The sequence below is a fragment of the Gambusia affinis genome, linkage group LG12, assembly GCF_019740435.1.
Source record: "Gambusia affinis linkage group LG12, SWU_Gaff_1.0, whole genome shotgun sequence".
Lineage (NCBI taxonomy): Eukaryota > Metazoa > Chordata > Actinopteri > Cyprinodontiformes > Poeciliidae > Gambusia > Gambusia affinis.
The window spans coordinates 16,047,290-16,060,948 of record NC_057879.1 but is presented as its reverse complement, the minus strand read 5'-3'; the positions used below and the strand labels follow the sequence as shown (position 1 = coordinate 16,060,948).

At 40.2% G+C, this 13,659-nt stretch overlaps 1 protein-coding gene across 15 annotated transcripts in view; it reads left to right on the top strand.

Moving 5' to 3' along the window:
• The window catches only part of LOC122841138 (adhesion G protein-coupled receptor L2-like), a 129,770-nt gene extending 117,255 nt beyond the window's left edge, over positions 1 to 12,515 (top strand). For 5 of the 15 annotated variants that reach the window (XM_044134183.1, XM_044134185.1, XM_044134182.1 and 2 more), the window contains 3 exons: positions 1,332 to 1,428; positions 3,384 to 3,509; positions 10,402 to 12,515. In XM_044134183.1, coding sequence (XP_043990118.1) covers positions 1,332 to 1,428; positions 3,384 to 3,509; positions 10,402 to 11,273 — 1,095 coding nt within the window. In that variant the 3' untranslated portion in view covers positions 11,274 to 12,515. Of the gene's footprint in view, positions 1 to 1,331; positions 1,429 to 3,383; positions 3,510 to 8,776; positions 8,831 to 10,401 lie in introns of all 15 variants that reach the window. The other 10 variants (XM_044134187.1, XM_044134196.1, XM_044134188.1 and 7 more) reach the window with 7 other exon arrangements.
• The last annotated feature ends 1,144 nt before the right edge of the window (positions 12,516 to 13,659 follow it).

Genomic DNA, 13,659 nt, shown 5'->3' with positions numbered 1-13,659 from the left:
TGTGAACAACAAAGCATGCAGCTCAGTTTCATTCATAAAGCCAATACTTATTAATATAATTATGTCTCCTTTCTGATCGTTGAGCTATAGATTATATTTAGCATTAGGAAAATCTCTCACATTTGGATCAATTAGCTTGTTTTACAAATATTGAACCAGAGTAAAGCTCCCTCCACACTGACTGAAACCTCCGTTAAAGCTATTCAAAAGCCTTGTTCTCTTCCTTTCAGCTCCCCAACAGCTTTTCTACTCGATTAAGGTCTGCGGACTGAGATCAGCACACAAGATCTTGTGTGTGAGTTTGTGTATTGATTTGACCAAATGTTATTATTATATTTCAAAACCTACAGTGTATCTGAGATCTTTAGTTGTACTAAGGATCTCAGATACTTTGGGTAAGATACAGACCCACAGCATTACTGGTCTCCCACCATGCACTGGGCATCAAGCGCTTTTCTAAAAGTGGTGTTTTATGTGAGACCTACGGCCTTTTTTGTGACATTAATATCAGACCTACATTTAATATGTAGATGGGACCTAAAGGTTCTACACTGGATTCTGCTTACGCTGTAAACTTTGCAGGTCTTCTACCCCCTCCCTAACCATCCTTCTTAGTGAGGAGTGTAGCAACATAAGCGCAGTCCTTTGTGCTTTGGTGTTATTTTATGCGTCCTCGTTTCCCACTTTAAAGAGCGACCGAAAGATATTTGGCTCTCTGGTATATTTATAGATTCACTGATCAACCTAAAAAACAGTACAAAAGTACAAATAAAAAAATTGAAGGGTATGGAAATTGTGAATAACTTCCCCAAAGTTAATGAATACAACACAACAACAAAGCAGGTTTTAAACTGTGGCAATTTTGCTTGATTTCTTCGACCTTATATAACTTTTTAATAGTTTTTTTTATTATTTCTTGAAAAGCATCTGCTTTTAAGTTAAACCATGGGCACCCTGTGGGAAAGAATTGCTGCTTATCCCACTTATGATATCTGCTCCACAGACTTTTATGAGGTCTCATTTAGGGAGCACCGCTGGGAATTCGGTGGCTGCTTCTGCTCTTGCTGCTCAGAGTAGAAGAGAGCAGCTCAGAGTCAAATTACAAACCGTAAGATTCTCAATTTTAGGGAGCAGTCGAATCAATAGCATGTTGTGGAGCTTTGTGATACACAAACATGTCATCAGCTAGCGCGTCAATTAGATCCTAATTTATAGAGTATGGTCTGAATCACAAAACCACACAGCCACTCAGGCCTGGGGACCAGAAGCCTTGAAACGTAACAGCACCATGTTGAGCACTAATCAGCGGCTGCTTTTTTATCTTAACGCAGAGCCGCATCAGGCGGATGTGGAACGACACTGTGAGAAAGCAGTCGGAGTCTTCCTTCATCTCAGGCGACATAAACAGCACCTCCACGCTCAACCAGGGTAAGCAGCTACTGCCTCCGTCATCACCAGACGAGACACGAGCTCTGTTCTCTTTGTGATGAAGCTCTGAATTAACAGTAAACACTTCAATGGATGCAGCCTGCATCGCTTCGTGCTGACTGAGAGGAGAGGGAGATAAGGCCCGATTTCATGCCGCTCTTTTCCAAACGAACAGTCAGATGCATTAAATGCTCAAAGCTTTGCTGCATTTTCTCACTTGTCTCTGCTTGCTTAGACTAAATAAATGGAAAGAATCAGACAAATAACATATTTGCTGTGCCTCCCTTCCTAGAACCCCTTTACATTTTGTCACATTACAACTAGAAGTATGTGTGTGTATTAATATGTTGTTATGAGATAGACCAAGCCAAAGTTGGGGGAAATTGTGCAGTGGAAAGAAAATCATTCGATTTCCCTTTCAAATAAAACTCTGAAAAGTGTTGCATGCATTTATTTTCAGCCATTTAGTCCTAAAAATCCTGTTAAACATCCAAAAGAGGTCAACTAATTTTTATATCGTCCATCTGTGTGCAGTTCAGTCCTAGTGTGAATGAGGTTGTTCTGCCCTGAAAGCTTTGTTTGAGAACTTCACTGAACAAACAGGATATTTAAGACCAAAGAATACATCAAGTCAGGGATAAAGATGTGGAGAGGTTCAAGGTAGGGTAAGGTTCAAGAACAGCACAAAAAAGGAGCAATTCAGTAGGTAGAAGTGAAAACATGCCAAGGGCAAGGAAGAATTTAATCAGAAACGCATTCAAAATGCTAATGGTAACTCTGGAGGAGCTGCAGAGACTCACTTTTTGGGTGGGAGAATACATCAACTGGACAGATTTTAGTTGTTTGGACCAAAAGAGGAGCAAGACGAACTCCACTGACTCCACACAGTCAGCATGTGGAATAAGGTGATCTGGTCAAAGTAGTCCAAAATGTACCTTTCCTGCCCTTAAGGAAAATCTGTGGATGTAGAAAACTCCATAGGAATCTTAGGAGACCACCCTCGGTGCGAAACATGGAAGTGTCAGAATCATAATGTGGGGATGCATTCATTAAGCAGAGTTGATAGGAAGATGGATAAATTCAGTCTCTAAATTTTTAAAGCTAGTCAAGACTTACAACACAGCTGCAACTACAGCCGAATTCAGATCCATACTACAGTTTCAAATATTTAATGGAAAAACTATTTTGTTCCAAGTTGCAACAGAATGAAATGTAGGAAGGCAGTTTATCGCTTGCAAAGCACTGTTGTGACGTTTATTATGTTATAGATCAGGACTAAAGATACTGTCATCCCAAAGTGACTTTGAAGGTAGAAGAAGAGGACAGAGAGGAGCAAAGTCGAATGGGGGTCAGAGCAAGCTTTGGGAATTATTCCAGCATCATGAAACCCAGGAACCGGACTCTGCCAATACAGATTTGGCTTCAGTTCAGCACTTTTTTTCAAAAAGGCGGTCCTTGCCAATGCAAAGTTTCTCAGCGATTCATTCTAATAACTTCGGATGTGTTGTTGCATTCCCGAGAGCTTAGAAAAGCGCAGGATGGTTGATGAGGACACTGTGTTATTTGTGGTAGGCCACATGGATATGTTTCGTCTGCTGTCTCGAATGGATGAGTTTGTTTGGATGAATCTGCCTCACATAAACATTGCAGCTGATTATGTTGCCAGGCTTTGGTCAACACTTGTCCCTATAATGTTGTTTGTCAGTTACGTCGGCGAGCTGTTTGAGATACGGCACGCCTTGACCAGCGTTTCCGCCGGCTGCTCTGTCTGCACACAGTCGGAGCAGAGGCTGTGAAAAGGTTCTGTACAGCGAGTATCAGTGTTTGTTTATGGAATCTGCCCCATGCATTGCCACAAAAACCTAAGAACATGCAACCTTGAGCTCACTTCCTCTACTGTTTTCACCTCCTAATTCTTTCCCCTTTTTTTCTGTCTCTTCTTCCTGTTATTGCAGGGATGACTGGCAACTACCTCCTAACTAACCCCCTCCTCCGAACCCACGACACTAACCCCTATAACAACCTCCTGGCTGAAACGGTGGTGTGCAACACCCCCTCTCCACCGGCCTTTCACTCCCCAGGTGCACATCCTCTACCCCTGCCACCTCACTTCTTTTCTTCCTTTGTCTTGCACAGATTTGTGGTTGTTTGAAAAGCACACATGCAGCATTTTGAGAAGTGTTCCCCGTTCTGGAAAAAGAGAAACAGATTGCAACCACTTTCAGGTCTAGTCTGTTAAAGCTACAGCCAGCTCTTTATTTTTTAAGCGTGAAGAGTGAAAACCTGGCTCTGGTTTCAAAGTACACCTACCAGCACTTCCGAGGCTCAATAATTAACATGTTTTATCCTATTTGTGTAAAAACAACAGGTTGTTAGGGTTTAACAGTGAGCTGGAACATCAGGCAAAGCAGCCTCAATAACAAAATCAGCCTATCAGGACCTTAAAAGCGCACTAATTAACACTTTATATCTCATTTGTTTAAGCCATTGGAAAACAACAATTTGCCATTTTGGGGTGGGTTATCTGCCAGTCTTGGAGTGGAGCTGTTCCCAGGCAACCAACTAGGAGAGAAAGAGAGGGAGAGAAAAAGAAAAAAAGTTAACAACCTTTGCCAGAGGAAATGTTCCAGCAGGAAGTTGTCTTTTTTATACATTGCACATACTTGTGCAATTAATAAATGATCCTGATATCAAGTGTTAATTAGGGAGCACTAAAGGTGGCTGCAGCAGGACTGTGTTGCCTGGCTAACAGCATTTATTCTGCATGCTATTTTAGTCACTGCAGCTTCATATTCAACAGATGAATCTTGAGAGTGATGTTACTTTTCTCATCTGTCTCTCTGCCAGAAAACAAATCCTTCTCAAAATGCCAAACTGTTCCATGAAGTATGTTGGAGTTTTCGTTTTTATATGTGAAAGCAGTGGCGACTGTGACATGGCATAACTGAAAATGTTCAAACTAATTATACAGACTCTACCTTTCGTCCTTCATGGCTCGCATCTTCTAAGAGTTTAATTTATTGCTACCTAGTTTTCCCTTTTTATAACAAAGATCAACATCAGAGTATTCTTCTTATCTGGTCTACTTAGAAGTCATGTGGGAATTTTTTTTTTTGGTGAACACAGCTGCAGCGTATTAGTCCAGATTATTTATATATGCATATACATATATGTTATTATTGCCACCTGACAAAAAATATCTGAGGAGAGTCTGGAAAAAAAAGGGGATTAAATTAGTGAAGATTTGTTTGCCCATCATTCAGTTCACATTCATGCATCCATAATTCATCCACCTATCTATTGGCTTGTCCATTATCCATCCAGCCATCTGTTTGCCTCCATCCACCCAGCTAACATTCAGGTATCCTCTGAGTTGTCTATCATAAACCTTTATTGTCCACAGATGTGCATATTTCATGCATGGAATATTGGGCGTCATCACGCAATGACAACTTATTGAAATCTCGACATTTTCTGAAGATAAACCTGATTTGGAACAGCGTTGTGCATTGTGACCTAGTTCCTCTCTTGCAGAGTGAAAGAAGCCCAATCAGAGGAGAAAAAAAAAACAGAAGCTCATGACGCAATGCGGGCAGAGTTACAGTCCTCCGTTATTTCACAGGCACTTGATGATAAAAAGGGAATACACAAGGCGGCAGAATGGCAAAAGTGTGTATGGAGCGACTGTGCCGATTAACCTGCTCCAGTCTCTGTTGTTTTGTGCTGTGAGCTGGCTGGCAGCACAATGCGCACTTCATGCTTTGAACTAATGAAGCAGTGATTGGACCGAGCCGCTGCTGAACTTCTGAAAACCAGATGCACTCTTTGATTACATTTTTTTGTTTTTTCAAAATTGATTAATTTAGTTTTTATTGAGGTGAGTTCCTCTGCAGCCAAGCAGCTCAGGTGCATAACTTAGCTCCTGTTGTCTATCGCTAAAATGTTTACCTGCCTAATCTGTGTAGAATAATTGCATTTTAACTCTGGCGCACAGGAGACAGATAAAAAGAGGGAATATTTAATTACCGGGTAATTCTCAGTGTGTGAGCATAAATCCTTGCCTTCCACATTTTTTTTCTCTCCTCCTGAGGCTATCCTCTGTTGTTATTTGTGTTCCAACACACAGGCAAAACAAAAGAAATAGTCCACATGCTTATAAACAGAAAAAAAGACAGGGATTTAACATATGGAAAATAACGTTAAGGGAGCTGCAGCAGCATGACACACAAATGTCAAAACCTGGCGCGAAGATCACCAGCCAAAAATGAAATGCGCGTAGAGAGAAGCTGTCAGGCTCAACACAGGCATATACTAAGTTTGCCTGCTATAGTCATTACACTTAGCTCCTGGAAAAGGATGAGCCTGTCCTCCATTATAAGTGTATTAATACAAAGTAATATTCTGCAGATGTTCGTCTGATGCAGTAAAAACTGGAAAGAGAGAGCATATTGAATGAATCTCTGTTGGAACGTTTCCCAGAGTGCAGCTGTCGCCATGTCCAGTTGAATTCTGTTCACATCATTTCCCTTCCTTTCCCGGTAGACAATACCTGTCTGCAGTAAGAATAGATAAATAAATAAAAATACAGGTTGCATGCAAAGATAAATGTACATTTTGAGGCAAAGTCTATCCAGAGACAAGATTGATACCCCCCTTGCACCTCCCATCAGCACCCTAACCTTGGTTTGCATTTTGCTCTTTGCACTTAATGTTTTTACTCATTCTAGAATATTTTTTTTTACCTCCTTTGTACATTTTTTGACATGCTTGTCTAAAACCCAGCTCTTACCATTTTTTATTTTGTTTGCCAGAAACAAAATATATTCAACTCACAATAAACTATCCTGAATCCAGACTATTAACTAAATCATCAACAAAATGAAACTAGTTCAATATCCTCACAAGTTCAAATAATTAGGTTATTTTAACTACTTTTATTGAGCTGCTCTGGATACGTTATTGCATGAATGGAGGCCTGGCTGAGAGCCTTTATCAGCACTCCACTTTCTCCCTGCTTGTATGATCCCTTCTAATGTCGCCCTGTTCAACTGCCGATGTTGCTCAATCAGCAACATGGACTGATTGAGGGATATTCCAGAAATGTCTCATGGTTAAAACTCTGCAACCATTTACCCATTAATGGTTAAACTGTGCAATGCCCAATGAACAGTAGATAAAATTTACAGCTGCACCCTCAAGCCACAACCTCAAAATAGAGTAGGCTAATCTGAAAGAGATGGGTACAATTTGAGATCTCGGACAACCCCCCATTAAAGTTAATAAGGGCTGGTCCACAATCACCTTACTCTTTGCTCTCTGTATGTTTTTGGCACTATCCATAAAACACCTTTTGCTTTTTAACTTATTTTTGGTTATTTTCATTCATGTTCTGACTAGCTCATTTGAGGCTCAACATTGACACACTGTCCTTTTGTTTGCCTGAAACAATAAAAACACAACACAACAATCACATTAAGTAATCCTAAAATTGAACTAGGCACTTCCATTTAAATCTTTAACACCTTCACTATTATTCAGATGCAGCCTGTGGAAAACCAGAGTAAATTTTGGTAATTTGTATGTGTTCTACATTGTTCATATAAAAACGGACCAAACTCAGTTTTATCTAGGTAGCCTCTTGCTGATGTTTATTTTTTTATTATTATTTTTATTTTTTTGTTTTTTTAATACAGAACCCAAAATATTATTCATCAACCTGAATAATATTTTTGGGCTCTTGCAAATTTTTTTTCAGGGTTTAGTGTTTATATGACAAATAACTTCAGTGAGTTTTGAAAAACGATTAAAATATTGTTGTTTTTTATGTAACCTACACAGGGTCAAAAAATATTCACACAAACCCGAATATATCCCTACATCTCTACCTACATTTGGTTAAATGTCTTCAGCAAGCTTGTGGCATAGCTATTGGTTGACCAAAGAATGACCAAAGGGTTTTTAACCCTCGCAGATCTTATCAAAACGCTCAAGAGGGACATTATACATGTCACTGTCAGACAGCTGGGAGGCTGCCATCAGACCGTCAGTTTCCTAAATCACCCATTAAAAACCTTGTGGGGTCTAAATGACTCCATTTCTAAAGCCTGTGGGAGGGTTAAATACTGTAAAGCTAATTTAAATGGGTAAGTTTTCTTTCTGCCTTGCCTACCAGCTGTAGTTCCAAATTTTTTTTGTGGGGTCGCAGTACAGACTATTCCAAAAGATTGATGTTTACCTGCTTTATCTATTCCAAAACCGGTTCTATTAGCTTTTGGAATCATTTTCTTGTGGAAATTTTTTTAGGTAGTCCTTTTCTAAATATATTCCACCCATTTTGTGAGAGTCCAAGTACCACAGGCAGCATAAGAAATGGTACACCTAACAGTTGGCACAGTTATCTTAGACTAGAAAGCCTCAAAAGATCCTTTTTTCTCATTCAGGATAAATATTTCAATAAATTTACAAGTCAGAGGACATTTGGCACTGGTTGTCCATCAGCATCCTGTTGTAACAGGTTTAAATCGAGTTCTGGCTAGTTCTTGCACTCTGTTTCTTTCGTCAGAGATAATAGTTTTGTTCAAAAGTGGAAACTTGGTCTCAGTTATATCTTCTATCTGGTCAGCGACCCTAAACATACATCAAAACTGGTTTTGGGAAGGATAAACATTCTAATTGTTGCCTTCTGGACTTCCCCCAAACTCAACCCTGTTGAAAATGTATGGGCTTATGCTTTAAAGCTCGTTGTGTGCCAGGAAACTAACCACTTTAAATTAGCTCTACCAACTCTGCTAAGAGCCGTGTTCAAACATCCAGTCAGAATTATGCCAGGAGCTTGCTGGTGGCAACAAAAACTGTTTGGTTTCTCTGCAACTTCCTAAGGGACAGTAGTTTGAACATTAGTAGGGGTGTCTATAAGTATTTCAACCAGAATATGCAATTTTAAAATTTCCTGAAGTTGTTTCTTCTATATTCATTCTTCTCCCCCAAAAGTGTTTTTAATCATGTCATTAAAAGCCCCAAAATGAATTTAAAATTCATGTCAGTGATAAGTGTATGTAAAGTTCTGACGTAGGCTGTATATGCTTGCCGCTGAATCTTTTCACCTGCAGAGTCCTGGATTCAGTTGTTTTTTTCTGGCTTTTACTTCTCAATCTGGTGAACAAATGCATGTATTTTCCATTCAACTTAGACACTTCAAAGAAAAATCACTTGTGGTTTGAAGGACACAGCTGAATCCAGGCTGAATGTTACAAGCTTCCACTTTTGTCTTATTTCACTAATTTTGTTATTTCTGCTGCAATTGAAAAAGCATCTGTTTTCCTTTTTTTTGTTGTTGTTTGCAAATCAGCTGTTCTTAGGCCTGATAGCCTGAGCAGACACACTTGATGTGAGTGGTGGCAAAGTGAGTCATTGCACGGTGTCTGTGTTTCATGGTGTGTGGGGGCCTGCTGCTGTTCTCATGGGGCCCCCGGCGTAAAAGAGGTGGCTGCCCATCTGTGTTTGACATTACACTCTACTCTCGCCTTCTTTTACCAGGTGGAATGTTTTATTCATTGTGGATGACACATTTTCTCATCCTTCGTTTTCATCTACTTGGGTTATGCGCATCACCTATTTTTCAGCCGTTTTTGCTGCTGTGATGTTACCTGGTCATGAGCTACTTTGATCTATGTTGTTGTTTCTATTTTTAAGTTTTAATTCATTCTTTGGTCTCATTCTTCCAATATTGTTCAGGATAATCTCTTTTATTGGCCCGAGAACGTCACCTATAATGAGGACGAGCATAGCGGGAAGATGATTGGTTCTCCTTTGAATTTCATGTTGTCGCACTTACATGAAATTAAAATCAAACCTCAGATCAAAAAGCAAAAGTTTAAGTGTCCTGAGCAGTATCAGCTGAAGTGCTTTGCAAAAATATTAACACCTCTTGAACTTTTAAAGTTTTTGTCATGTCCTTATTATAAATTCCAATGCATATTGGGATTTTATATGCTAGACCAACACAAAGTAGCTCATAACTGTGAAGCTGAAGAAAATTAAACAGCTTTTTTAACTAAATAGCACATTTTTACTTTTACCTTTACTTTGATGTTACTTAATAAAATCCATTGTAAACAATTGCTTATGACTTATCTATAAGTATAAGTTATAGATACGAAGGAACACATCAGAAAGGTCAGGGATAAAATTGTAGCAGACCTTAAAGTAGAGTTGGGTTATAGAACAATATCTCAAGCTGTGAGCGTCTCACTGCGCTCTGTTCAATCCATCATCTGAAAATAGAGAGTATGATTCAACTGCAAACACACCTGGACATAGCTGTCCATCTTAGCAGACAGGGAAGGCAAGGAGAGCATTAATCAGAGAAGCAACCAAGAGGCCAGGGGTAACCGTGGAGATGCTGTAGAGATCAACAGCTCTGGTGCAAAATATGTGAGCAGGAAAAATATTATTTTTGCATCCTGGCCTTTAGGGGAGTCGCGATGGGGGAGCAAACATGCTCTGGTCAGCAGGGATCAAATCTTAACTTTACGACCTACATGCATAACAGAACCCTAATGTTGCACAGCTCTCTAAATGCACTATAACGTTAGTGAAACACGGTGGTGGCAACATCATGCTGTGGTGTATTTGTGCAGTAAAGTCCAGATCTAAATCCAATTAGGAACCTGTGAAAAGACGTGAAATTGGATGTTCTGATATTTCCCATGAAGAAATAGGCAAAAAAATATCATCTAGATTTGCCAAACGGGATAGAGACAAAGCCTCGCAACTTCAATTCTCCACATTGTGTTGGTCTATCACATAAAATGCCAAAAGACTGATTAATTGTGCCTCTATAGAAAAACATGCAAACAGGTTCAGGGGCTATAAATACATTTGCAAGACCCTTCATATGTGGATGGTGTGGTGGTTTTCTTTCTTGACATAAATGAAATTATATCTTACCTGCTTTTCCGCCTTTCGTTCTAGGACAGCACTCTCTCAGCAACAGCAGGGACATCAGCGCCATGGACACCCTCCCCCTCAACGGCAATTTCAACAACAGCTACTCCCTGCGCGACGATGACTACGAAGCCGTGGGTGTTCGGGCCCCTGGTGACCTGGGGGGCCTCAACCTGGATGACGCCGCATTTGAGAAAATGATCATATCCGAGATTGTCCACAACAACCTCAGGCCCCGCGGGGCCCCTAAGGCTCGCAGCACCCCAAGAGAGAGGGACTGCGCGCCGCCTCCCCACACCAGGGTGACTGTGGATCAAGGAGGGGGTGGGAGCGGGAGCGAGGATGATGCCATCGTGGCAGACCACACGGAGGCCTCATCCCCGCAGAGAGGTGGTGAAAGAGGAGGCCACACCACCCTGGAGCTACTCCTGCACCCCCACCACAAGGAGGTGCTGGAGGCCCCCCTCCTTCCCCAAAGGACTCACTCTCTACTCTACAGCGCCCAGAAGGCTCCCAGGCGCCTGGAGGGCCACAACGGCCATGGGTCCGAGACTGTTACCGCAGGGGAGGACATGGGCTCCCAGTCACCCAGCAACAATAGAGACTCTCTGTATACCAGCATGCCAAATCTGAGAGACTCTCCATCACCGTCAGCTTCGTCGTACCCGCCGGAGGAGGGGGAGGAAGAGGAGGAGCTCTCTCCCTCACCTCACAGCGAAGGCGAGGATGCGTATCACAAGAGCCTGCCTGAGCTTGGCGATGCTCCGCAGCCGCTGTCCTACTATCACATAAACCGAGGCACCAGCGATGGGTGCATTATGTCGCCCAGCACTGAGGACTGTGAGCAGGACGGAGACGCCCCAAGCGATGGACAAATGCAACTGATCACCAGCCTCTGAGAGGGGGTGCAGGGTTGGGCACCTCTGTTGCACAGGTTTGAACAGCTGGGTGCTTTCTGGTGATGTCAAGAGAGCCTAGTGGGCCTGGCTCCGCACATGCCCTTCCTGTTTGGACAGGAAGTGAAAAGTCCCTGGATTGGGAGTGGGAATGAAAGACTTTTTTTTTTTTTTTTTGCACAGAGATCTCATTTACACACAAGACACACCCAACTGAGGCCAGACAAATGTGGTGCTGCGGCTGCTCTGCTGCCGGACTAATGAGGTGCAGAGGATAACACAGAGGCCGCAGTTTCAAAGATAAGTCTGGTGTTTCTGTTGTACTGAGAGAAAAATCGAAGAGTAAGGGATTAAAAAAAAAATTTAAACCTCCAAGCAAAGAACCATGAAGCTCTTGGCATATTCCTGGGGGACTTTACGGAACCAGGGTCCTTTTTAAGTCAAGAAGTGCAGAACAAGAACTAGTGAGGCTCCACTTACACCGCCAGGACTGTAAAGTTAAGAAACCACTAATTCAGACTCAGGCCTTATATTTTTCTCTATTGCACAATTAACTGTTGTACATGTAACAGCTGAAAAAAATATATATTTTGCTGTACCACTAGTGTAAAAAGTAAAAACAAAAAGACAAAGTGAAAAAAGATAAAGAAAAAAGAAACGGCAAGAATTCAATAGTTATGCCCTAACAATGTTAAAATTCTTCAGACAAGGTTAATCAAACTGTTGGAAATGTGCTTTTTTCCCCTCTCACACTTGACTTGTTGTAGAATGTTTGAATATAAAAAAAAATGGGAAAAAAAAGAAGTTTTGAGACATCAGTTCATATGAAACCATGTTCACATCTCTGCTTGTGAAGTGTTTTTTGCTTTTATGAATGATGAGTTTTTCGCCAGTAGTATATTTGTTGACACCAGGCCATGCAAAGACTTAACTTTAGAACGAATTGGATCCCCGTGTAATTTATTTCACTTGAAACAAGCTTTCAGTTTTGACTCCTTTCCTTCCATGCGTTTGCAGATTTTGCAGGTTTTGTTTTTTATTCTTTTGCAAAAATGTTACATCCTTTGACACTAATTAATTTATTAAGTAATAAAAAAAAAATTTTAAAAAATTATGGTTGGAGAAGTGTGAAAAGACATTGCCGCACTGATTAGGTTAATTTTATTTCTTTTGTAAGAGCCCATCATCAACTGGTATTTAATTCAACTCCTGTTTGATATTAAATAAATGTGAAACTTTTTCTCATTCGCAGAAATCTGGCTGCTCTTTCTTATCTTTTTTTTCCATTTACTCCTATGGTTTAAAAAAAATGCTCTCTATGCAAATATATAACTGGTCTCTACAAATGAATATGTGCATTAAATCCATTTGTGCTCAGCTTTGTAAATATTACCATGTATCAGGGGACAGCATTTCATCTGAATTGACCTTTCAATGCAACACACATGCCGTTCTCACGGCAACAGTTTCTCCGTGCTCCCATTCTGTCTCATTCTCTCTGTGCTTTCCCTCTCTTCTGTATGAGACATCTGTTGTCCGTCTGTAAAGTCTGTCCGTTTTATGTCCAGTAACAGCGGTGTATTTGTATCCTCCCCCCTGTGGTGGAAATGGTTTTTTTAGAAATGGCAGCTGATGAGTTGCACACGGCGTCTTGATTTTTCTTTACAGCATGCGATAAACTGTGCAGTATTTAAGAGTTAACAGATACCCAGGCTTATAATGCTGGACAAATGGAGTGAATAAGAAGGAAACAGATGGTACTGGAAAATATAGGCCCATTTATGCTATTCTTTTTTTTTTTTAATATGAGGGCAAAAGGTTTCTGAAAAATTGTGGAATTGTCAGTTTTGTTGTTTTTAGAATTAGAATATCAGTGAAAAGTTGCTTTTTCACTAATTCAGTTAAATAGTGAAACTTGTAGATACGTTATACACATTTTAAGTCTTTATTATATAAAACAAAAATCATATTTGATACATAAGTATCATGTTTTTGCTATGTTGTGGCATGCACAATCATGAGAAGATTTTTATTTAAAAAAAGTTAGAAGGTGAAAGAAACGGCTAAAGAAGCTTGTTGTACACAGACTTCTTTTCCAGACACAAGTAGAAGAGGTTTATATCTTGACATAGTTTTTATTAGGCATCATTACATTAGACATCTCTGTATTAAGTTTTTTTTTTTTTACAATTTATTGTTCTCAATTAAATTTTCAAATTTAAGGCTTCATTGTCTGTAAGCCATACGAATCATAATTTGCTAAAAATGAAGCATAAAAATATTCTGCTAGAATCCATAGATAACGAGTCTCACTTTTTAAATTGATTTATAAAAAAGTTTGATAGTTTATTCAGATGCACCTATAAATATTTTTGTAAAAGAAAAAAGC